The 25,867-nt window shown below is 34.2% G+C and overlaps 1 protein-coding gene across 2 annotated transcripts in view; it reads right to left on the bottom strand.

Moving 5' to 3' along the window:
- LRPPRC (leucine rich pentatricopeptide repeat containing) overlaps nucleotides 1–25,867 on the bottom strand; it is a 93,349-nt gene that overhangs the window by 53,103 nt on the left and 14,379 nt on the right. For both annotated transcript variants that reach the window (XM_049833789.1, XM_049833790.1), the window contains exons 3-21: nucleotides 25,547–25,669; nucleotides 24,705–24,826; nucleotides 24,557–24,615; nucleotides 23,728–23,814; nucleotides 23,121–23,247; nucleotides 21,914–22,058; nucleotides 20,982–21,124; nucleotides 20,589–20,694; nucleotides 20,400–20,507; nucleotides 14,354–14,472; nucleotides 13,643–13,736; nucleotides 10,340–10,409; nucleotides 7,273–7,300; nucleotides 5,109–5,166; nucleotides 3,880–3,986; nucleotides 3,593–3,670; nucleotides 3,202–3,255; nucleotides 2,379–2,492; nucleotides 1,047–1,177 (exon numbers count right to left, since the gene is read on the bottom strand). In XM_049833789.1, the coding sequence (XP_049689746.1) occupies nucleotides 1,047–1,177; nucleotides 2,379–2,492; nucleotides 3,202–3,255; nucleotides 3,593–3,670; nucleotides 3,880–3,986; nucleotides 5,109–5,166; nucleotides 7,273–7,300; nucleotides 10,340–10,409; nucleotides 13,643–13,736; nucleotides 14,354–14,472; nucleotides 20,400–20,507; nucleotides 20,589–20,694; nucleotides 20,982–21,124; nucleotides 21,914–22,058; nucleotides 23,121–23,247; nucleotides 23,728–23,814; nucleotides 24,557–24,615; nucleotides 24,705–24,826; nucleotides 25,547–25,669 (1,873 nt within the window). The remainder of the gene's footprint in view (nucleotides 1–1,046; nucleotides 1,178–2,378; nucleotides 2,493–3,201; nucleotides 3,256–3,592; nucleotides 3,671–3,879; nucleotides 3,987–5,108; nucleotides 5,167–7,272; nucleotides 7,301–10,339; nucleotides 10,410–13,642; nucleotides 13,737–14,353; nucleotides 14,473–20,399; nucleotides 20,508–20,588; nucleotides 20,695–20,981; nucleotides 21,125–21,913; nucleotides 22,059–23,120; nucleotides 23,248–23,727; nucleotides 23,815–24,556; nucleotides 24,616–24,704; nucleotides 24,827–25,546; nucleotides 25,670–25,867) is intronic.

The following is a 25,867-nucleotide window of genomic DNA, read 5'->3' as shown; positions in this document are numbered from 1 at the left end:
GCTACTATTTTGAAGTTTCTGCTATTTATTTGTTTTCTTTTTTCTGAAAGTTTTAAAATTAATTCCTTCTCTGTTGTTTCTTATTGTGACAATTCAAAGAGTCACTTCTTAGCAATATTCTGCTACACTTGAGGCAGATCAGTAAAACTGTGCTACTGCACTGAAGCTCCACTAGAAGACTTAATTTTCATGCAAGCTTACTATAGGGATTGTGTAAGAGTGGTAGTACAGGCAAAACCAACACACTACCATTATTTGCAGCGTGGCAAATTTCTTGATATTCATAGCTCAGTCATTTCACATAATTTCAAACACTAACAAGGTGTAATGAGCACCTGCCTGCTAACCTACTATAAAACCAAAGCAAATACTTTGTGATTGCATATGAGAGAGAGAACATGAAAGTAACACATAACTTGTTCTATATTCACTGTAGCATCAGACCAAAAAGAGGCTTTCAAGGGAAAAGAGGATGGGGCAAATAGAAAGATGATCTGTAAGAATTTGCTCCAGGATAAGTCAAGCATAGCATGTTTTAGCTGGGAGTTAATTTTCACGGCCAAGATACAAAGCTCTGAAAATAGTAATTTTAAGTAGAATGCTTGTTGATAGTCTTAAAATAATGTCACTCAGAAACACTACTATTCTAAAGACAATATAGGTCCAGCATATTCTAAACACATTCTAGGTGCTTTCTAACACACAATACAGGTACTTTTTTTCCCCCTTAAATTAAGCCAAACTTCAATTTAGACACTATGCATGTTTAAAATAAAAACAAAACAGACTACATAGCAATTTGCCTTTTTAAAAAATAAAAAAAGATAACTACTGACCATACAAAGTAGCTGCTTCTCATGTTCAATTATACAAAGCACATTTTTTGTTTCAAAGAACCACACCCACCACTGTTTTAAATGCACATACATTGGTGGGAAATACTAATTAAAAATGGATGAGGGGGTTAATACTCAACCTACTTAATTCAACAAGGTCTGTGTATCAGCATAAATCTCTGTGACATGTTTCAGTGCCGGTGTACTTACACTTTTTCTTTCAGGTTCATTGCCTCTTCTACATTATCATGTCGACAGCACAAATTTATTAAGGCTGCATAGCCACCGACAACCATGTCCGGTTCATATTTGGCTTTCACTTCAAGGGCTTTTTGCATATTCTAAAAAAAGGAACAAAGCAAAGATGTGAACTAGAGGAAAAGTCAATATGACATTATGATTCTTCTATGTTCAGTGTGCAGTTACATGACTGCTTTAGTGCTTTTAGTATTATAAGATCATGTTTGAAAACAGTGCTGTAATGCTTTAGCAAATTTTAAGAGTGAAAGTTATTTAGCAGAAATGAGTATTTGTCTAAAATATCTTTTAGATTTTGAGAGTAGATTTCCAAATAAATTTTCTTGCTTTACGTTTATATTTCTAGCATGTTTTAATGTAAAATTTTTTTTTAATCCAGACAGACACCATAAACACGATTAAACCAAGTTCTAAAATAGTTTTTATTTATTTGGCATTCATAACAATTTTCACATGGTACACTGCCAAACACAAACCAAAACTACTTTCTAAAGAATAAGAAACTACCTAATGATCCCACAGATAGCTTTTTTTTTTAATACATTCCTATTCATACATTTGACCACTTTGAACTTACAATGGTGTTTGCTTCTAGTCTTATTTCATATGCAAAACTGTAGAGACAGACAGCTGAGAATCACTCTAAATCGTATTCTTAGCAACACAGAATATTGTGCTATCATTTGCACAACTGTTCCTGTTCCTATATATACAGCTTTTTAGGCAGGATCATACTGAACAGGATACTGAATAAAAGTGTGGTGATACCCCACAAATTACAGACACACACTAAATGAATGTAAACTACAGCTGGACGCCTGCCGAATGAAGGCAAGAGACCCTTTATCTCAGAAGAGCTTTCCTCCTGCAGGAAAATGGAATTTCAATCCCTGCATTAACAACCTAGTAATATTTGAATTGCAAATGACTAGTGCATGTATCAGTTGCTTGACAATCTAGATATAAGAGACCGGAGCCATGGCTTGAAAGGACATTTGGCATGTATGATAAACCTATCACAGCTGTTACTATCATTCACTTTGCAGATTATTGTAAACAAACTTCAGCAACCCCAAAACATGCCATTCAAGGTGTTGCTGAAATTAGTTAACCTTTTGATTTAATTGCTTTTTGCACTTATGTTTGATTTATAAGCATCAAACCACGGAACCTCAAGCACTGCACTTGTCTTTGCTTAACTATGTCTTTCCATAATACAGTCATTTATGTCCCTTTAAAAATATAGCTATGTGTTTCCAATTATATCTGCATTGCTTAAGATACCTCTTCTTCACAAAGAGCGTGTATGAGTTGTTTCAAGACATCTGTAATAGGCTGGTTTTCAGCTTTTCGCTTTTCTAGTTTCTTCTCCAAAGCAGACACGTCAGATTTAGCACTCTAAATGGAGGTAACAGAAAGAATGTCAATTGCAAAAACATCCTTCCCTGAACAACTTGTCGGATCACTTTTATTAAAGACAGACAAAACAATCCTCTTCTTTCATGCTCTAAGAAATTTTTTAATCATGTAAGGTGCTTTTATCTGTTTAAAACAGTACATACTAATTGAAGATTTGAGTCAGAATACAGTAAAAAAAGCATTAAGTAGCATGTCTACAAAGGTCAACATTACTATTTCTCTCATACTCAGTTCTTTGTATTCAGGGAAGTAGGGAATAGAAGCCCATTTCTTCTTCCATCTCCATTTTGCTCAGATCAGAGATATAAAGACTTGACGCTCCACCATTAGAAGCAGTATGGATTTATATGGCTCCTGCCACTCAAGCAGATCACTGTAATCTACAAGCATGAATGAAGCCTCACACCACCACTGTTAACTAACTAGAACTTTCAAAAAAATATTTACTAGACAGGGAAACTGAGGCATGAAACCTCAGCCAACTCCAAGGTCAAGTATCAGGTCTATGTGAAAATCTGGACAGCCTTTACTCCTACTCTGGAAAGTAACCTCTGAACTTCAAATGGTAGATTTAAATAACATTAATATACTTCCATGATCTGAAAGCTAGTGATTACACTTCATCTAAAACCCATATCCAAATATTATTAGAATAAGAACAAGCATAGCTCTCTGTGAATTTACTTACTTCGGGAATATCGTCTGTAGACAGGGATTTTTTATGAGACAGTAGCCTTGCATCCTAAAACGTAGTAAGACAAAGATATCACTAATCCCCCCCCAAAGTTCAATCTCTAAGTAACCATATCATGCTAAAAATGTTGAAGTTAATTATATAATTGCAATGTTAAAAAAAGCTGTATTCTGCAGCATTATTACACTGACTTGAAAAAGCACTTTTAAAATGTATCCATTTCACACATGAAATGAAAACAGCTTCAACACTGAAAAATCATGGAAAGGTTAAAAGGCTTACACATAATCACTGCATAAAGATATTTATTTTGCAAAGGAGAATATATTCAGAGTACAGATACTCCATTTTTTAGCTTCAGAGTAATTGCTATAGAACCACAGACCTTAATTAATTCAGGAACTTGAGAGGAGTCCAGCAGTCTGCAAATGCCGCTGTAGAGGGTTGCAGGGATAACTATATTCTGTACCAAGAGGTGGGGAAAAATTATATGAGTTTTGAAACACAACCAAACTGAAATTTGTCTAACAAATTATCTCAGATGTAATTCAAGTCTCTAGCTCTTGCATGTCATTGAGAAGTGGTCTGGTTCTACTTAAAAGCAGCAATTTCAAATCTAATAGATACATGTCAGGCAGGACAGGCATTATGTAGCAAAAAATGAAATGGTACCATCTTCTTCAGCTGATGGAAGTATTGTCTCAAACGCTCCTCCTTGGCCTGTACCTCCGAGTCACTCATGCTGTCAATCAAGTGATAAAGAAAATAGCCAACAGCTTCTGTGGAAAAAAACAAGAGAAAGCATTCCACTAAAATTACCGAGACTGTCATGTTATCAAGATTAATTTATAAGAAATCATTTTGGTGTGAGATGTCACCCTGATGAGAGGCTCTGAAATGGCAACAATGATCACTGAGGCATAGAGATTATGTGGTTTGGGAGCACATATCTAACTGGTGAGTGAAAGGAATATTAATTATTTTCAGACCTAGTGACAGCTTTTCAGTACAGAATCTTACTTCAATCTATTTTTTCCACTACTGTGTGACAGAAGTGGTACTGCCCAAGGCCTTCCCCCCCTTTCCTGACCGCTTCCCCAAATAGTTTCCACAAATATTTTGTCACTGCTCAAAAGAAAAAAACAGATTTCTAACACTTTGCATATTTATTCTGTACATTTTACCCATTATATTCCATTAGCAAGCTACATTAAGTATTGTAATATAAAAACATAAAAAATATTTTAACCATTAGATCAACTAATACTGAAGAAGTTGCCTATTAGCCAATGCAAATCAAGATTAACAGATGTTAGCAAACAGTGCTAAGCTTCTTATCTATGCAAGTGTAAAAATATATAGGGTCCTGTAGCCAAGGACAGGAAAAGCATCAATCGTTGTTTTCTCAAAGGTTAGCTGTCCCCATACACCCTTGCCCCTCCACCCCCAACAAGAGGAAAAAAACCCCTGTTTTTTAAAAGTCAGATTATACAAAAAAAGAATAATTATTTCAAAGTAGGTATGGGACGTTAAGTACCATTTCGCTTCACAAAATCAGAAGAGCTACTGAAGGTAAAGCTATCTTGAAAGACTGCCTTTTTTTTTTTTTTTAAAGTATTTAAACACTGATACTGTGGTCATTCTAAATCTCTATTTTGGTCAATAAATTTAGAAAAATGAATCGTTATCAGAAAGATTTGCTTATAATTCAAAAAAAAAAAATCTCATGGATCTCACAAAATATGCTCTGATTATTTGAATCAGGATTTTACCCAACATGTTTTCAAATTTCACTTTCAAAAAGAAGCAATCAGTGTTTACTGTTGTAATCCCTCAAACCCATCATTACACAGAAGAACGGATTTGTGGATAAGTTACAATCATAGAAATTGAAACTCTACCAGTTGGTCCTGGAGGCGTCAGGCAATAACGTTCATCCTTGTACAACAGTTCTGTTATCTGGTAAGACAGAATAATCGTACATTGCAGCCAAAAGAAGCAACTAAGGACAAATAGTATCTGAAATTGAATTCTCAAAATAATAAAGCATTTCTCTGTTAAAGTATTATTCTTTACCACATCATAGTAATTCCCTAAGAAATACAAAGAAGGTTTTTTTGTAAATAATAGGTTTTTTTCTTGAAAAATATTGCAAACAGAAATGCTTTCTGAGGTATGGCAGTAAGACAGACACTCTAGCATTCTGTTTACATATCATTCTACAGAAAGTTAGCTATCATAAGACATTGCTTAAAGCAAATATTAACCAGTGTCGCTCCTGGAGATGCTACAATTATGTTCAAATTTACTGAAAGGCTGAAATTGGCCCATGAAGCTTTTTCGTTTGTTTTGTTTTTGTTTATTTTGAAAGAAGCAAATCCATAAAGGAAATAAAGGAACACAATTTATCATGCGTTGCTAGATTTAAGATAACTAGTTCAGCTGTTGTACATAAGTGCAATTTTGAATGACAAAATATACATACATAAAAATTAATTGTATTTGACTAAATTTAGCACACATTCCATCAGTCATATGAACTGAAGGAATACGTAGATTTTACTTCATCAGAGGAAAAGAAGCATTTACCCCAAAGCCCCCACATCCTACCCAGAAATACTTTAACCTAAACTAGCTCACTTTAAAAATTCATTTGACTGTTCTTATGGAAATTACATAATCTTTAGTTAAAACCTGAGATTAAGTATTTCAAGAATTTCACTTTATCTGCCGTGATTCTAGAATGCAATCTCTAAGTTAGAGGGACATGCATTCCCACTGTCAAAGTGCTGTGTTTTAAGTAATGACAAAAGAAAAGGAACCGTCACCTTCAATTGTTAAAGAAAATGGATAAACAAACCCAGAAAATACCCAATAAAGAATGTGTGGTATTATTTCTAATGCTAAGTATCTATTTATTTCCCAAGTTAGCATTTCTTATTTTAGAAGGTTAATAAACATATTTACTCATAAATTTAGCAAAGACAACAAAATGTATCCTTCTTCCACTGTGGAGAACAGCAGAAGTAATTCTAGATACTACTTCACGTACGGACCACCATTACTTCAGTCCCCTGACTGTCCTTCAAAATTAATTTCATAATGGGAATAATAAGAGATCCCCCTTTTTCCCCTCTCCCCACCCTCCCTTTTTATTTTTAAATGCAAAACTTGGAGTATAGAGGCAGAGGACAAAAACATCCTCTCACCATAATCTTCACACAACAGAAAATATTAGTAAAATACAAAAAAACCCTTCACTTCACAAGTTGTACCTGATTTCTATAAATCATTAATTACTTCCCAAATTACAATTTCCATTTCACTCCAAGATTTCTTTGCAAAATCTAAAATATACTGCAAGCCATGTACTAGTTTATTAGTCAGCAAGTACACTATTGAAGAAAAAAGGACAAAAAGCACAGCACATCCCTTCCCAAATTCTGTAGCCACATCCCAGGCAGTGTCTGCCAACATCTCTATTCTAGTGCTCCACAAAATTTATTGACCAAGTTATATTACAGTGTCTTTCTAATGTAGTCCATACCAGGGAGGGCAAGATAATCAGTCACTTCCCCTTGACTTCATCCAGGTGATTTCTTTTATCTGGCTTTACCTTCAATGGTTTAAGTTATATGACAGAAACTTTAAAACTCTAATTGTACATTATTATTTTATTAGTACTAGTGTGGGGAATAGGAAGAAAGTTTAAGGCAGGCAGGAAAGGGAATTAAACGATGTCAGATTACACAACCATGGCAGACTTTGTACCAGAAACTACAACTATATACTACCCTCAGCTATAACAACATTGATCTAGAAACTGGCATAGCATAAGCTACGCTACATGGTAACACCACATTTGATTTTTCACAATTACACTTAACTGTCCTATTTGAGAACTCTATTTCATACAGTTGTACAATCTGCCACTGACAAAAGTCTTGCTTGAATTAATCAGTTCTACAATTATTGGGCTCAGAATTCAGATTTACAGTAAAGCATCATAAACATGCAGCACCTAAAAAACTTGATCTTATTTACAGCACTATAATCTCCACTTACCTTGCTCCAAAGATGTACATCATTTGAGCTGAAGAGGGCAGCAAAGGATAACAAATTAAAAGCAACAAAATGATTTTACTGTTGTATATTTAAAAAAAAACCCAACCACAGATGATTAACACAAAGGATCTTATTAATAAAATTAAAATACAGTAACTGCCACATTGTTTAAACCAACTTTGTACAGAATAAATATTGTACTTTTTACTATACTGCACATGGTCATAGTTTCTGCTAAATAACTTGAAATAATGAAGCAATCCAAACAGATAACTAAGACTACAAAGAATATATTTTAGTTTTATTTTTAGTTTGACCTTTTAACATGTCCTAATTGTACTTTTTTATTTTATACTTCAATCTATTTAGCATTTCAAGAAAATAAGCTTCACTCAAACAAGTCACGCTTTACATAGCAAACACTCCATATGTGGAATTTGCTAGAGCAAAAATCTAGACTCCTGTGGATTGAAATTAGATTTTTAGTATAGACAGATAACAACAGGCAGCTATAAACGCATTTATACCATGCAAAAAAGTAATCTAATCTCTTACTTAAGCTAAAATGTTTATTATAGTCAGATAAATGGATAATATTTTAAAAAACAGAAAACAAAACATGGAAGAACTCTAACTTCTCCCCTCATACAACAGATCATTACTTGACAGAGAGCAGTTCTCTGTACATCATCAGGTTACAAATAAAGATCAAATGTTAACCAGTTTACTGAAGCATAAAAAATGTAACATATTCCTATAATTGTAGAACATCAAAATTCTCACTAGAAGTTGTAACTTTTCGAAGAACCATAAAGCAGCATTAACCTAGAAAAGGCTAAGAGAACAAAAACTTCGGACCTTATTTTATCTTCCTTTAATTCTCATAAAGGGAAAATAAGATGTCAGTCTGAACAGCTGCACAGAAACTTAAAAGCATTCATAGATGTTTAGGATTTTATTTAGGAGGTTCAAGCCTATGAAGCATTTACTCTTTTTATGCAGCTGCCACTTGTATTTGAAAACGAGTCAAATGCAGATCCACACAGAGAGGAAAAAAAATAAAATGCTGTCTGGGAGGTTAGTTAAGCTTTCCTGGGTGAACTTGCTCCACCACTGACAGCATGACAATGAACTGCAGATATCAAATGCATCAATTTCCTAAAGTACTTGACTCTGAAACAGTAATGGTACATCAGGCAGATAGAATGGGAATACTTCGAAGCAGTTACTAGAGAAGAGCAGCTTCAACAGAAATCCATAGACTAGTCTGCCACAGACATTGTTCATGTGTCTCTGGTATCCATACCCTGTACTTTTGTACGCCAGTGCTAAACTCCGTTCATTTGAACATTCAAGACCTGCATTTAGTCATAAAATTTTGCTGTGGTCTTTACAAAAGGTGCAAATATTCTTTTCTTCTATCCTATCATACCATACCCTCAAGCTTCATTTTCAGGCTGTTCTAGCCATTAAGTTTAAAATAGAAAAGGAAACATGAATTGTCATGCTTTCAGAAACAATATAAGGGTGAAATTTGGGCACAGCCAACCTTGTACATAGCTTCTGAAGCAAGGTAGCAATAAAGGCAAATAAGACAGATTAAAGAAAGTAAAAAAACTTATGCCACACTTACAAGTGGCAAGGAAAGGGGGGGGGAAACAGTAAGCTAAAGTAAAAAAAAAAACACCAAACCAAACCCCAAACCAATCAACTATTGAAATCACAACAGTAGTAATTGTTCCACCACTAAAGAGAGTAACTGTTTCACTCGAGGATAGTACATTTCTTCAGCAGCTAGTTTTCACAATACAAGTTGATAACATTTTAAAGATACTTTAAATCACTTTCTGAACACCTGCACAACTCTCCAGTTGTAGCGATATTTCATGCTAGCATTGGTTGTGTGTGGTAAACATTGGTATGGCTTTTCTAGCGCAAGTCCTACTTGAATTGAAAATTTATCTATACTTACAGAGAAAAATGTGTTTCAAAAATCTTGTTACTTTAATTAATATATCTGAAACAGATGATTCTGGGGCTGACTACTAAAAGGAATAGTAAAATAGCCCATTGGATCTAAAATATTATTTCATTTATTCCTTGGATGTCAACGTCAGCTATGGCCTAGTTAAACCCAATTTGAACACTGGTTTGCTTTTTCTCCCCCTTTTCCCATGGCAGAGCAGGATCAGCGAGACAGAACTTGCAATTTACTAGGAAATTATTGTAGTCATATTCACCTGGTATGTTTTACTAATATCCAACCTAAACATAGTTATATCTCATAGCCATTACAGAATTTTAGGAAATAACTTGGTCAACAAAATCAGCCTTCCAACTCTGGTCCTGAGCAATATTAAGTGACCTCTCTGGTTCCCAGTGGTGTAGGTATGCTGCAAAAAACCCTAATTCACAGTCCTAAATGTCTGACTGGGGAAAACAGCAAATGATAGAAATGCTTGTTAATTCACATATACTTGCATAAGCTTAAAACAATATGGGACCATACGGTTATGAATATAAAGTCATGGCAATGTAGCACAATACTAGGTGTTAAATGTGAGCGTTCAGGAGTTGTATTAACCCAGAGAGCACAGAAAGCTATCAGATGTAATAGCATATACCCGACTCCTACTGGTATTTCATCTTCATTAAGCACTCATTTACTTTAATGGTTAATTATGATAATCTTTAGGGAAACCTTACATTAGCATAGCAGTTTATAAACAAAGAAGAGAATAAAGATAAAACCCTTAATGTTTACTACCCTGAGAAGTTTATATACTGTCAAATACCACAGAACAAACAATAAGAGTGAAGTTTTTTAATCTACTAGATATAATACTTCAAAGGCATGCTCATATATATCAGAGGCAAGGAAACCAGGGAGAGCAAAGGGGAACAAAGATATCCCTCAGAACTGCTAAACCTGGAACAGTACCTACTTTTAAATATTCAAATGTAGAGTTGGGGGGAAAACACTGCACAGACTTGTGCTTAATAAGGCAAAAAAGAGAGAGAACTTTGCTACAGAAGAAAAAGAGAGGTATTCATATAGCAACCTTACCTTTTAAAACCCCAAATAAGGCTGTTTCTAAACTGACGAATATCAATAGGAGGTGTGCTTGCTGAAGACACTGTAAATTAAAGATATGTTTCTAAGCAGTCATTGTAAAAAAAACCCTGAACTGCAACAAGTCAGTAGGTCACATAAATAGTGTCATTAGAAGAACTATTTCATTAGCATAGTAAATGTTGACAAACATTGAAATTTTGATTTACAAAATACCAGGGTATTTGAAACAGTCCTGGTTTTATCAGGTCTACATCTGCTCTATTTCAAAAGGGATCAAATATTCTAAAAGAGAGATTTTTCCCTCTTCATTGCCTTTATTGCCAATAGTTAATACATTAGTGTTTTATACAAATTAGTACTAGGAGCAAGCATCTTGTCTGTAAAAAAGCACAAGACTAAAGAAAATATGTTCCAAAAAGCAAAACAAAACCCAAACAATCCTAATCAAGAAAACTTGAAATATTAGCTCTGGAACAAAAAAAGATCCACCAGAGGCAAATGGTTTGATAATTGTTTCAGACTGAATAGCTGCCTTAAAATAGGCTTTACAATTTTGCCTTTTATCTTTTTTAATTAAAAAAAGAAAAAAACAAAATAAACCCCCCCCGCACACACACACACCACCCCCCACGATCCCCCCCCAAAAAACCTCAAAACAGTAACGACACTTTTTTAGCCATTTGCTTCTGCTTGTGTAAATTGCCTACAAGAAAGAAAAAGTAGTTCCATCTAAAGTGCTATCCACTGAATTAAGTTAAACATAAGGGGAAAAGAGAGGAAGATACACAGTTCTAAATGTTGACATTTACAATATTGGTTGAACACTTACTTAAAATTAGATATCCCTGAGAGGTCATTTACAGTTATGCCCTATGTCCTCATCTTTACATCATTTCTTGGCTAAATATTCCAAATCATTCTACATTCTTCCTCTACAACTGCTGTCTCTCATTCCAGCACCATCAGCAAAGAAAAAATACAGTAGTAGATGCATTTAAGTCCTGTATGAAGTTATTATCATCTGATTTCACTATCACAATAGAATTAACCCCTGTAAAACCCGGAATGCACTGGGCCCTATATGGTAGAAGAGAACTGACGTAAAAACAGCAGCTGTAGAGGAACCTGTGAAATAAAAACACAGGAACAACATGCTAAAACAACTCCAACTCCAAGCATTTAGAAATTAAAAAGTTTTAAATGTTGGAACATTTATTTTAGTTTTAATATCTCAGGTAAAGTTGGTTTCAAGAAACCCTCAATCCAAATCCTCCTCCAGTAGTATATTAAACTTTTTGCTCATGAAAAGACGAGCAGAAAAGCATCTTAGTATGCTCAGCTGCTGCTAGCAATCGGCAACCTGGTTTCCTTAGCAACAAACAAGTCTGAGAAAATCAAGGGGCTGACAATGAAGTGGAATGGAACGGCATGATAAAGGGGAAAAGCGGCTCTCATGTACACTGCCTTATGCGCCCAGATTCCTAAGCTGATGCTTCGTAGTCTTCATCTTGTCAGTAGCAAAAATCTATACATTATAAGGCATGAGAAGCTGAATCAATACACCTAGATAGCAACCAGCATTAATAACCAACCTTCACCTCCCCCGACTACACTGATGAGACAATCTTGAACTATTTTCCATACCGCATCTGTTTTTCCCTCTTTGTAATACTGCAAAAGGAGCCAAATGCAAAAAAAAAAATAATCAGCTGTTTAATATGTGTGCCTTATCATTACATAGGTGCTAATTAGATTTACTAGCATTCATTTCAGCTTGGTAAACTATTTACAGGAGTACCTTCCTTTAAAGCTCAAGTTCAAAAGAAATTTTTAATCTCTCCATGAATTATTAACCCTAGCCTTATCAACAGAAATATCACTACAAGATTTAAATTCAATACACAGACAACAGCTAAATAATATACTATGTGAGACTAATTTCCTGACAGTAAGACAGAATGCAGCCTACTACATGTGCCTGTATCATACTGATATTGTATACATTTACCATACACCAGGCACACACATATTTGTGTCTTATAACACATTAAACCCTGATTATTTCAGTTAACCAAAATGAGTGTGCAGGGGTGGGTCTACTTTTTCATGTAGGCAAAAAAAAAACCCCAAAACTATTTCACTTTCCAGAAGGAATGTCACTGCTCCTAATAGTTATCCTTTAAAAAAAATATCAAAGTTATTCAATTTTCATGGTTAATAGGGGTTTTTTTTGTAATAAGAACAAACAAAATAATGGCAGAATGTAAGGTTAATCTTAAAGATTCATTAATTGATAAATCTCTGATACAAAAATTAAATCACTGATTAATAATTACTTATTTAATTTTATCATTTTCAACACAACAGCTTCCCAGAGTAATGGTGTATAGACTAGATATTTCTATATTTGCTGAATAAAACAGTTAATGACAATTGCAGCAGAAGACTGCTTAAGCTTTTCCCTGAACCTTAGACACAAAACTGTTGTTTAAAAAAAAATATCTTTCTGTATCAGATTTAGTCCAAATTTAGGTGTTTTATTATTGCCTTAGTATATATACTAGGCAAATAATTACTGTATTTGTTTTAAATGTTGAAGAAAAACGTATATTCCTACTTAACCAAGAAAATCATCCCATCCCATACATTCAGTCAACGACATATATTAACTTCTGCAAGCACCGAGCATCAGAACAATCTTTGGAGAAAACTCTTTAAAAGTGATTAATACATGCTCTTACAACTTCATCACATACTTAACCCATCAAATTTATACACATAACTTCCATGACCAACAGATCAGCAGTGCACTCTCAGGTTAACATCAGTGCCAATCAGTTCTTTAAAGTTGGTTCTTTCATTAATAATTCTGTAGTACTTCAGAGCCATATTGTTAAGACTAGCATCCTGTTGTAATTGATGCTGCAAACAAAAACAATCCCCACACCAACAGATTAACATTGTGCAAGGCAAATTGTTTCCTTAAACCCTCTAAGTACAAAAGGATTATAATCCTATCACAATCACAGCAAAGCTGTGATTTGTAAATATCTTATAGGTAAGTCTTATGTCCAGGTTCAATACCAAAAAAAGAATTTAACCATGATATGTTGTCCAGAATTGGTAGTTTCAAACAGTCTGACATCTCATCATAGAAGACCTCACATAACAAAAGCTTTGCTCAAGTTTCCAACATACCTTTAAACCTCATATATTAATACATGTAAATCTCTTAGCCTACAACCAATCAACACTACTACCAAGTACATAGTAACATACATGAAAAATACTTACATAGAGAAAGAACATTGTTCAGTCTTCCATGTGCTGCTTCGTATCTTATTTCTGCTACAGAGAGTCCAACAGTTTCAAACAGGCAGTCATTTTCCTAGAGATAAAGCAATCAATCATTGGAAGTACACACAGAGAAGACCTTCTCATACTTCATATTTTTAAACACTTCTTTCTCAAAGGACACTGGCATTCTTGTATTGATAGCTGTTGAAAACATAGAAGGTGCTCTACAGAAGTCTGCATGGCTAGCCAGGTAAGTTGCTACTGATCAAAAATTATCCAGCTTTTGTATTGAAATCAATTGCAAGAGACATAGTTACCAAAGGCAGAAAGAGTGGGACAGAAACTTAGTCTGTAATTCTGAATTCTTTAGCAAGCAAAAAAAAAGAAACTTCACTAGAAACAACTGTAATACTTCTAATCCCCAGTAAAAAAGGACATCATTCATTTATTTAGTTTTCCACTTCATAAAACAGAAAGCTAGTAAGTCTTGAGCAAAGTATTTTGGTTAGCTCTGAAAAGTTGAAAGAAAGACAGAGTAAACAAACTGTCAGTGCAGCAACTGTTTCAAAAGTAATCTAAATATTCTGAACAGTCTTCATCATACCAAGTTCATGTTTAGAGCACTACTGGGATCTAAAGCCTTCACAGAGAACATGGAAAAACAAGCCATGCAACAGTTGTTTTTATGAATTCTAAATGTAAACTCACCTTCAGCTGGGCACGGGCAGTTTCAGTATCAGCAAAATTTTTAAAAATGTAGTCTGTGTATGTTTCTGTATCAAGTTCCACCCCCAACTCATGCATCACTTTGAGGACCTCAAAGATACCTATCAAAGCAAAATTGGTAAGGCTAATCATTTCAGAAAAATGAAAACTTGCGACTCAACATTTAAACATAAATGTTGCTTTTCAAAACAAGAACTTGTCTCCTCAATTCTGTCCTTGAAATTGCCATGCAAAATGCTGCATTCTTATTTTAGGTGTTAATAAGATCTTAATTGTGAAACTTAAAATAGATTTACTAAACTTCCTGTTCTGTGCTGTATCAAAAACATGAAACTCTTGCTTAGTTTGGAAATTGCTAGTATACAAAGTTATTTTCTAACACAGTGAATTTAAGACAGTTACTCTTAGTCATGTTTGCAAAACATCTTTTAGAGCTATATATCAAAATATCCATATTATTGTGCACTAAAAAATCTGAAATTTGGTGTAAAGTATATAACCAAATTCAAGATACAAATGCATTCTTCAATACATAATCATTCTTAGCTTTGTTCCAAGTATCCAACCCTGATGAGCAAGGCAAGCTTTCAAGATTGTCTCTAGATTTGTTTAAAACAAATAACATTTTTGTAAGCAAATAGGTTGATTACTTTATCAATGCATCAGCTTCAAACTGGAAATTCAGAGAAAGGCTGGAGTCCCTCAAGCCCCAGTGAAGCTAGATTGTAACTTTTACAGGGTTCAGATCAATTCACATAACTAGACTGTATATTACTACTGTAGATATGCATTTGAAGACAGCAGATAGCAAATCTTAATAGTTCAGCAATTAGAGCGTAGGGTTTTAGAGCATATTGTCATGCTTTTTAATTGATCACACTCCTCTGATTTGCAGAAACTTCTTACAGTAACCCTAGCTAGCAAACTCTGAACCCCTGTCAAAACCAATACAGGTATTATCATTTTTTGCTGGTCTAAAAATGATTTGTCAGTTGCTGCAGGACACCAGTACCAAACAGCATATGTTTTTTTCAACTTGCATTTCATACTTATTACTTTAAAAATGTAAAGTTTCCCAAACTCCCTGTCTTTGCCCTGGAGTGCCACCTATGGAAAAGTGACACTTCCATGAATATTTTATGCAGTGCACTATGGTGCAAATAATCAAATGTGAATTCCCTTTGAGCACTTGAAAATACATGCAGGCAAGTCACACTAGATTAAAGTCGCATCATCTGTTCAAGTTTGCCTTAAACAAAACTCTGATTTTGGCCCAGAATGTGCAAAATTATGAATAAAGAATTAATTACAGTAAGTCTTTCTTGATACCTTTCGAATTTTGACAGCAAGTTTCTATTTCATGTTTTCAACTTCCCAGCAAATACATTAAGTCCTATTATGCCGACACCTTTTCTAAAATAACTGTATCTGTAGCATTAGAAAGTAGTTTGAAGACCAAGAACTAGATACCATAGTGAACAAGGTGTGGTAAACTCAGGAGATTTTAGTTCAAATATGCCTCTAGAACAGAGCAGAAAACTGGCTTATTAAGCATCCCCATTCACTAGTAGGCACACTAGTGTCACAAATTGTAGCACACATTGTCACAAATGCCGACTAGGGCACAGTTCCTGACTAGGAAAGGACATGTATGAAGATTAGAACACCAACACAACAGTAAGATGCAGATTAAGGAGCAATACAAGTAATAATACTGCACATAGCCAAATTAATCACAAACTTAAAAAAAAATGCTGCTACACATTTCTTCATTTCTAAGATGGCTGATGTACAATTTTGGGGGGGAATAGAAGTTTAATGAAAACCAACACAGAATCCTACAATTTTGTATATGATTCCTACCTCACCAAAAGCAGAACTACTTTATTGTCACATAAATATCTTTCATGATACAAAGCAATGAAACATTCCCACTTCAATCAAAATACTATAAAATTGTCAAATATATGCATGAATTAGAATTTGAGCATTATGTGTGTGGACTGTTAGAAATTCTTTGTTCCTCATATTGGAAAATACACTAAGCTCTTCCCTCTCCCCAAACGAAAGAACAGACTAAAAAAGAGAGACAAAAGTGCAGTCACGTTTATCTATAACACTGGTTTCCCAACCTTCTTTGAGAACACATCCCCAGTACATGTATATTTATTTAGAAGTTACATACACATACCACTGTACTGATATATTATGCACATTATAAAACACACACACAAACAGAAAGTAAAAAAGGATGAAATAATTATTTTACTTATTAACAGCCTGCTCACACCCCAATGGATTGCCTTGCACACCCCACTTTGGAGACCACTGATCCAGAAGACTGGGTATGACTAAAACCCACAGTAAACAATTCAGGCCACCTCCCTGCTTGATCCAGAATCAGGTTTTTGAGATCTTGGGCTGAGATATCTAAGGACTGCAGGACCTGAGTATGTAAAATCAAGTAACTGAGTGGAAAGAGGACAGAAACAGAGAACAAAAACCAGCCAAACTTCTGTTCTCCTTTTTGTCAATACTAGAAACAGCACTTGAACACCACAACAGAACAGATTCCAGCCTCGAATCAGTATATCCAAGAACAAATACAGAACAGATGAATTACAAGATGGTCATAGTATTTCCGTAGCAGAGCAGAGTAACTTGCTGCTTTTCAAGTGAAAAGTGAGACTTGCATTTCAGTCCACCTTTCATTTCCTAAGTTTCTCACAGTAAGCCATGCCTTCTTCCTAAAGCAGTCCCATCAGAACGGGGGATTTCTAAGGCAGTTACGTACAGTTGTACATGTGCAAGGGCAGTAAAATCAGACTTTAAGCAGTTTTCTAAGGAAACAAAAAAATAAAACTCCATTTTGAGAAGTGAGGTTGCATTCAGGAGAACAACATAATAGTTAACATATTTTTGCTGTGCTGTTAGTTTCAGGTGCACTCAAAGTTCTTTGCCAGAAAAGTCTGCCTACAAAACAGTATTTCAAGCAGTTATTTCGTGAAATCACCACTGTCATCCCTCGCTGGACTCAGACTCTTATTTCCCCAAAGTAAAACCTGAATTACCATTCACTAAACATGCTTTGTGTATATAACAACAATTTAGTAGAAAACAAAAGTGAAATACACAACCGACTTCTAAAAACTGTCTTTAAAAACATTGTGATTATACAGAGATGAAGGGGAGCTACAAAATATTCAGTAATGTGTAAGTCAAACATTTCTGTTTATTTGTACTAGGCCCTCCTGTTATTAGTGTATAATCTGATACAAGATGAATGAATCTCAGTGCCAATAACAGTTTCAGATCCACTGCATATTGATCTCTTAAACCCTGCAAGCACTTTCCATTCCTAAAAGCCTAACAGCATTTACTTAAATACTATGGAAATAAGTAATTATCAACTTACATAACAGATAACATAAAAGCAAGAATGCCCCATCTGAAATTATCTCCATGTGTAAAATGACTGAAAAGAGCTGTTTGCTACTTCAGAGTGCTTAAGTTCTCCAAGGTGTATTTAAAAATGGCCTTGCTTAGTTTCATTAGCCACCACTTCACTGCTACTTTTCTTTCAAACTCAGTTCCATAATACAGAAGTTAAGGAAACTCCTTTGATATCCAGTGTCAGCTTTTGTTACAATAAACATTAGATAAACGTATAATTAAACATTGCTAGTAGTTACATAAACGTTTGGGTCACATTACACATACTGATTCTGACATTTGTACCCTGCAGTTCTAGATAGGTTGTTGCTTATATTTGTGTTCTTTAATAATTTAGTCCACTGTCTACATCCTATCAGATTTTTAATAGTTTTTCCACAAAGTTCTTTCCATTTTCAGCCTTATGTATACCGAGATGCAAAGGTACATACTGGGCATTACTACTTCGTAGAAAAAGGAATTATCACCTCTTTTTTGGTATGAGATGTGATACAGTGTCTATCTATACTTGTGTTCACACATCTCTATTATTTTTTGCTGCTAGAAAGCACCATTCTGTTCATTTACTATCTGCTGTCATCTTTAGGTTCTCACTACAGCATTATTTTTTGCTCTATTATTTCTATTAAACAATTTCAGGGTGGGTGGGTTTTTTTCCCCCCTATTTACTTCTTTCAAGCATATTGAAAGATTGCTTGTATTTTTAGATAGTGGATCTTTTTTTGTTATTAAATTTCAAAAAATGAATGGGAGCTTACACATGGGAAAGAACAAGACAACTTGTTTCACTGCAGCAAGAATAATTCCACTGATTCTTTACTGCAGAAGAAATTGCTTACTATCTTCTTATGTATTTTAAGAATTGCTAAATCACTGACTTTTGTAGGTATGCACACAATAGTGACGTTACCATTTGACAATGCAAACTCAGAGACTAAGTACCAGGTTACAACAACATGTTTGCAAGTCCATGGTATCATCAGACAGCCATACAGAAGTTTAGGTATCCAATGCCTTTGCAGATAGAAGAAGAAAGGTTCTCTAGAGAATCACAAAGAAAGCCAAAATTGAGGGTTCCTTCATCGGTTTTCTTCCCAAGTTGTTTACATGGCTTCCAGCAGTAACTACTAGCCAAAGCATAGTCAATCTCTATAGTAGGAGTCCAAATTAAGGCAACCTCTGATCTTGCCAAAGACCAAAAGAGATATGAAAACTTAAGTTTCTCTCAACAGTCCGATATTGCTTCAGTTTGGGGAGCTAAGTCTAAATCTAAAAATACTTCCAACACCTCTTATAATTGTGTTAATGCGGTGAAATTTTCCATGGAGTAACAGAAACCATGTTTTTTCAGCAGGCAGCATCCACATAGAGAATTATGACATTGATTTCAATTTACTTATTTTTGGCAACATCGTACTTCAAGTAAGTCACAAAGGACCAAACTAAAACATTGCCAGACTTTTAAAATATCATAGAACTTTCAAGCACCTGAAAACCTGGGAGAAGATAAACTTGGGAAGTAGTCTAGCAGGAACAGAGTCTAAGGAGTTAATAAAAACTGAATATTGTTTTCACAAAGGCTTTTTGAAAAAGACTTGAGACATTTTTATAGCCAGAAACAATTAGGGAATACTTGTTTCAGCATTTCTTCCAAACTGGAATGTGACTGTGTATTTAAGATAAAATTGCGATATGAAGAGTCTGCTAAAAGCACTTTTTTTTTGTTTGTGCATTTTGTTTGTCACCCAGTGTCACACTAACAACTCTGCATCTCATTCTAAAGCACATTATACTGTGAGATAAGATGAAAAAGACAGTTTTTTGTTTCCCCAAGGGGGAAGTACTTCTGTTAAAAGCATCTTTTTACAATACTATGCTTTCTGAATTACCAATAACGCAAACCAAAGAATTAGATACTGTACTCTAAAATTTAATATTTGTTCAATTCTTATTCATATCCTGTAGACATCCCCATGTGTAACAGGGGAAAGTATGCTAAATGCTTAAACCTACTTAAGAATCCCAAAGATTGAGCATTTCTGTCCTTCAATCAGTATGCTGTCAGGTCAGGCTCTCACATTCAGCAATGTAAGGTCTCCTGCAGTTTTTATTATTGTAACAAAACTCATGTTTGGTTTATCAGGTAGATAACAAGAAGTTGGCTTGAAAAAAGGATCGGGTTTGCCATCTAAAAGAGCTACAATAACATAACCTTACTTTTAAATTCTTCTCTTAGATTTCAGTTACTTCAAGAGTAAACTCTGTAAAATGTAATGAGCAGCAAAAAGAACCAGCAGAAGACAGAAAGAATGTGAAGAGTTACAAAGATAATTAAACACCCTCTCATTTTCTAAGCAAGCGTAGACCTTAAATTTGTAGAACTGTACCACAATTAAGTAAGAAAGAAGGTTTTAAAAAAAGTCTTTCCGAAGGAAAAATTGTTTACAACAGTGAGACATGCAGCAAGGTCTTCATTTACTTTCAAGAGCCTGCTGACTCTCATAGCAATGTTTTAATAAAGCTTTGTACACTAGGTTTGCAATAAAGCTAGAGGAGCATTTATCAGACAACTAACCTTTAAGGTTCTTCTGTTTCTGGAACCCAACTAGCAGTGGCCAGAAATAGTGAGGTCTGAGTGGCAAGCCTTCCTCTTTCATCATCTTCATCACATCAATGGCCAAGGCTGAAAACATTCACAAGATCATTAAACAGTAACCAAGTACTTTAAATAAGCATATGTAAAATAACTAAATAAGCAGAGTACCTGATTTGTTGGCCTCCAAAGCACAACGCAAAATAAACGGTAACGGTGCTGAGTGCATTTTTGCTTCTTTTAACTCAGTACAAAATTGCTTCAGCTTGTTCACAGGCTGCAAAGAATTTTTAAAATTAATTTAATATTTTTTCAATTTCTCAAATTGTTAAGCATGTTAAGATTCTTCTAATGGTTAGGAAATGGCTATTACATGGCAAACATGACTCTTGTGATTTTTTAATTTACTATGCAAATTGATACAGAATATTGAAATCCTTCTTTTATTCTTTAAGAAACATGCAAAAAAAAACCCCTACCATTTTTCGTCTTCACAGTTGCATTAAACTAAATAAATATACTGATATTAGTATATTAAGAAAAAAGTATTACTACATTGCATACCATATCTTTATTTACACAATGTTGCAAGAAGAAGCTACCCTGGTCCATATTATCACGTGATAAATGATGAAAAGACTTCAAAATACGGAAACTTATATCTTCGAAGCCATGAGTTATCAGAGTCAAACACAGGTTCATTGCATCTAGCAAGTGAAAAACAAAGAACAAAAAAAACTTAAAAAGTGCATATAATTATTTTCACATTAAACTACTAAAATTACTGAAAGCTAGGAAAGTAAATGTTTTACAAGTATCATTAGCATACTTTTAAACATGATTAATCAATCAAATTTGAGACTACCTTTTTCAGAATTATTTACATTTATCAATGAAATTCACTTTTCCCATTAGAAGACCATGGCGAAAATTCCAGAAGCATCACCGCTGCAGCCTGACAGAAGGATGCTAAATAAGAGAAACACATTTCTAGACACATCAAAAAACAAAGTGGATGAAGTATAATTAACAGTTATCAATCGCATTATGCATACTTGGATCCAAAAGTGACTTTAACTGTAAAGAAAACTGTATTAGATGTTTAGTCTCCCTTTTTATGATATTAATAAAGAGCTGTCGCAACAGGAATTACAACAGTGTTGTTTGAAGAAACAGCTCCACACTTACTGCTTTCCTATAAAGTTTTAACGAATTTTAGAAGTTAAAAAAATTGATATATTAATTCTTGTATGTAAATGATTAAAATTAGTTTATATTTAAATTTTGTAAAATGTGATCTAAAGCAGCACAAATGAATCCACAAGCTAATGGCAAAAATAGTATTTTCCCTAGGTATTCAAGAGAAAAGTGTAAAATTACCTATTTTTTATAACATTAGTTACTGTTGGGAGGAAAAAAAATAAAAAGGAAAAAAGAAAGTGCTTTCCCTCTCTACCTCAAGTAGCAAAACACTGCTGTAGTAACCAAGGACATACCTGGAATTAATTCCCCTTCAAATCTTATGCGTTCTTTAATATCTTCGATGTACTGAGGATATCCAGCCTTGGCAAGGCTAAAAATCACCTGCATCAAAATCCTATCCATAAGGTACCCTTCAGTCTTCTCAACCTCTTCTAGAGTCTGTAAACCAGAATAAATTTAATTATAAAAAACTCCAAAGTGACTCAAAACAGGATACATTAAAATTTAAAAAAAAAGAGAAAGAAAAAAAAGAAAAAAAATCACAAAGACCTGGGTTTTTTTTCCTTTTTTAAAACCATGCATTTAGATACATAGAATATGGTAGAGAGCATACCCAAGATCTATTAAGAGGGCCTCAAACACCTTTAGACTGTAAAAAGAAAAAAGGGACAGATAAAAGGAATATAATAGATAGTTTAATATCTAATAATATATGAAAACACCAGAGGTATTCCCATGGTGAGATGACTTTCAAAAGTAATTACTTTGAAAAAGGGAGAACTGTTAATCAACCTTTTTGTTAGTATTTGGAAGAAGGTTGGTTGATTAAGATTTGTTTAATTTGTAAGTCACAGAACAATATTACGTTTCCCACATCCTCTTCCTTGATTTGGTTCTCTCCATCTGATACTACTTATTAAACTCAAACCAATTTTCTTTTCTCATTCCTTTCTGAATACTTCTGTGATTTAAAAAAAGTAAGAGAGTATACTTGAAAAAAATCAGCTACACAAAGGGCTGTAAGGCAGCATTATCTTATCCGCACTTCATGAATACCTAAGTTGTTGGTGTGAACTCTCAAAAAAAAAAATTCAGTTTTACTGGAAAGATTCTGTGGCTTCAATGGGAGCCAAAGAATGGCTCAATGGGAGAAAGATAATCAAGGTTTACTTTTTATTTATTTGTATAAATAAATATATAACTATCTCACATGAATTATTTGTCTCTTTAATAAAACCCTGAATTATTAAATCACTCACTGGCAAACTTATCTTCTCAGAGTGAAAGGCAACTATCAAAAGACAAGTATTTTTCATAGAGTATGAGGCTGCTTTCAGTTAACCAGCTATTCAGGTAAAAAAAAAATTATTTAATTGCTGCAGACTAGGAGGAAACAAGTTATAATATTCAGTATTATTCCTCCTGCTTGGATAGAAAGCATTCCAAAGTTAAATTGAACGAAAGATAAACAATTTGTATTTAAACTCAAACTTGCAATACCTTTTTGATGCTATCAGCATCACCCTTTTCAGCATACACACTCAGCAGTGATAAATAGGTGTCTGGACCCGGTTCGACACCTGCCATCCTCATCACTGAAAGGATATTTTCTGCACTCTTCATATCTCTAAAAGAATTCAAATGGAAGACCCTTGGTAGATTTAATCATAATGATGTTTATTATAACTTCTACATTTCCTCATTAAATTAATTAGAATTGGAAACAAAGACTGCAACAAGCATTGAGAAACTTATTTTAAGTAAGCAAATCCTGAAAAGTGAAAGTGCAAATCTTGTAATTTTTGTATTACTTAACATACTCTTTCAACACCTGAAAAAGTTCAAAACTAAGTGCAGCAAATTTCTTTTTCAAACAGTAAAAAAGTACAGTAATTTATCTTAAACTTCAACATTTTTAGGCACAAGAAAAATCTACTTCCTTTGTTAAATAGCCCTGTTTTGCTTCAAAAATGTATAAAGACAGTCTTCTATACATTTTTATTCAAAACCATCACACTATTCTGCAGCATGTAATTTTTCTGTACAGTATCACTGTATATTGTAGTAAAACAAAAAGAAAACAAAAGAAAATGGTATTAAACATTACCCTGATCTTGCATGACCTTTCACAAGGCTACTGAATACTGCCTCAGTGATGGGGAGATCTTTGGTCTTCATAAATCCAAGAATCTTACTGCAAAATACAAGACAATGAATGATGAGATTTTTTTTCTTTGGAAAAGATGAAGTACTGAGCTATTGCTGTGCTACTGGACAAGTAATATATCATCAAAACCAAATCCTGATGTTGCCAAGCAATTACATTTGGGGATGCTGCATAACATGCTCATAATTTAGTCGTTTTCATTTATTCAGATGAATTGTATTTGTCACTTTGAAATATGCAGACACAAGGGTGCGGCTGGGCTTTTTTATTTTTATCTTCCTTTTACTTATTTCTCATGCCCAACAATCACACTGTTGCAACTTAACCTTACTAAAATTAAAATGTTAAACAGATAGCCAGCAAGCCCTGAGTAACAATGACAATAACAAAAACCAGAATTAGTCCTATTTGCTCCTTAGCCCACTTTGTTCTCAAATGCCCTTCCCAGTAGCTATTTTCTTACATAGGCAGTAAGCCTTCATAACCTCACATTTTTTCACATTGGCTCTACAAGAAGTTATTTTCTGAGCAACTTGAATACAATTTGATTTGAACACACTGGTCTATCACTTATTTTTATTTTGCTTGTACAGGTTCCAGCTGTCTCTAAGAAACTGCTGTTCAGTGCTTGGTTAAAATATAGTTAAAGTCCCTCTTTGCTTTGCTCAATTTATAAGAATTACACTGAAATGAGTTTTAACATTGATGGTAAGGATTATTAGAAACAGGTTTTGTGGAAATCCCTTTAAACATAAATGCAAAAGAATACCTCGCTCCTTCAATGTCACCCTCATTGCAATAAGCAGCAATCAACCTCTGGTATGTAACCTACAGAAAACAAAAGGGGAAGTTAACAATTTCCATCCAATAGATGGATACTACTATTAAGAATGAAGATATCATAAAAGGGTACCTACTCGATTGGGCTGCACATTAGCTGCCTCCATTTTAGCCAAGAATTCTGTCGGAGAAAATTTGTGCTCATTCTGAAGGTAGACTTTAAGTAAAGCATTATAATGGCTTGTATCATACACAGCACCTAAGAAAATATTTCAACTGGTCAGTGAATGTAGATTCTCCAAATTCAACATGATTTTATGGCTTTCTCAGGTAATTAATTTCACATCAATTTTATTCTGTATGAACTTTATGGACTGCTTCCTTTTATCCACCTTTGAAATATCAGACATCTATTTAACAGCACACGTTTACAAAAGGCTAAACCATAACAAGAGCACAGTAACATCAATGCTAGTGTGCATGCTATTCCACAGCATCTACAGCTGTATTTATTTTAAAGATTCAGCAATATTACTATCAAGAAGCAGTTCGGCTATGCAACATGTATAGATAAATAACTTTAAAAAATCATCTGCTAAAACAGCTGGCAGCACTAGGAATACTCAGCCCACCGGATAAAGGCAACATCTAACAGAAAAGTAAAATACATTCTTACAATAATCAAAATCAAGCAAAAGTCCAATTTAAGCATATTACAAAAAAAAAAAACAACCACCAAACCAAACCCAAACCAACTCTTTAGATTTATTATTAACACCCCTAGATGTCAGTATAACTCCCAGAATAGGAAATAGGTCTCTCACCTGAATAATAAAACTTAACGTTTATTCAGTAATGAATATTTGCTATTATAACCTAACATTTAAACACTATTAAAATACATTCAGTCTTCTATTACAAAGAAAGTAACTAAAGCACATAGCTGTTCTTGCAAGAGGGACTAGCAAAACCAACCTACCCAGTTCTTTCATCTTGTCCCATATCATATGGGCTAGTTGTGTTCTTTCAGGTGACAGTACCTCTGGTAAAAGAGCACCACAACTTCGCAACAAAAGCAAGGTCTGGTTACTCCCTGGACACCCTGCAAGTAGAACACAACCACAAATTTCTTTATAAATAATTATGCAATAATTATGCATTTAATATTAGAAAAAAGAGTCAAGACTGACCCACTGCATTTAAGCATTTTGTGTAAAAAAGAATCTTCTCCAAGACTGAAGATTTTTACTGAACAGGATACCCAAATGATTAAACAATGACACTATTATGTGCTATCATG

This window comes from Accipiter gentilis, chromosome 30 (genome assembly GCF_929443795.1).
Source record: "Accipiter gentilis chromosome 30, bAccGen1.1, whole genome shotgun sequence".
Classification (NCBI taxonomy): domain Eukaryota; kingdom Metazoa; phylum Chordata; class Aves; order Accipitriformes; family Accipitridae; genus Astur; species Astur gentilis.
Note: the sequence above shows the minus strand (reverse complement) of the source record. Positions and strands in the feature narration are given on the sequence as shown.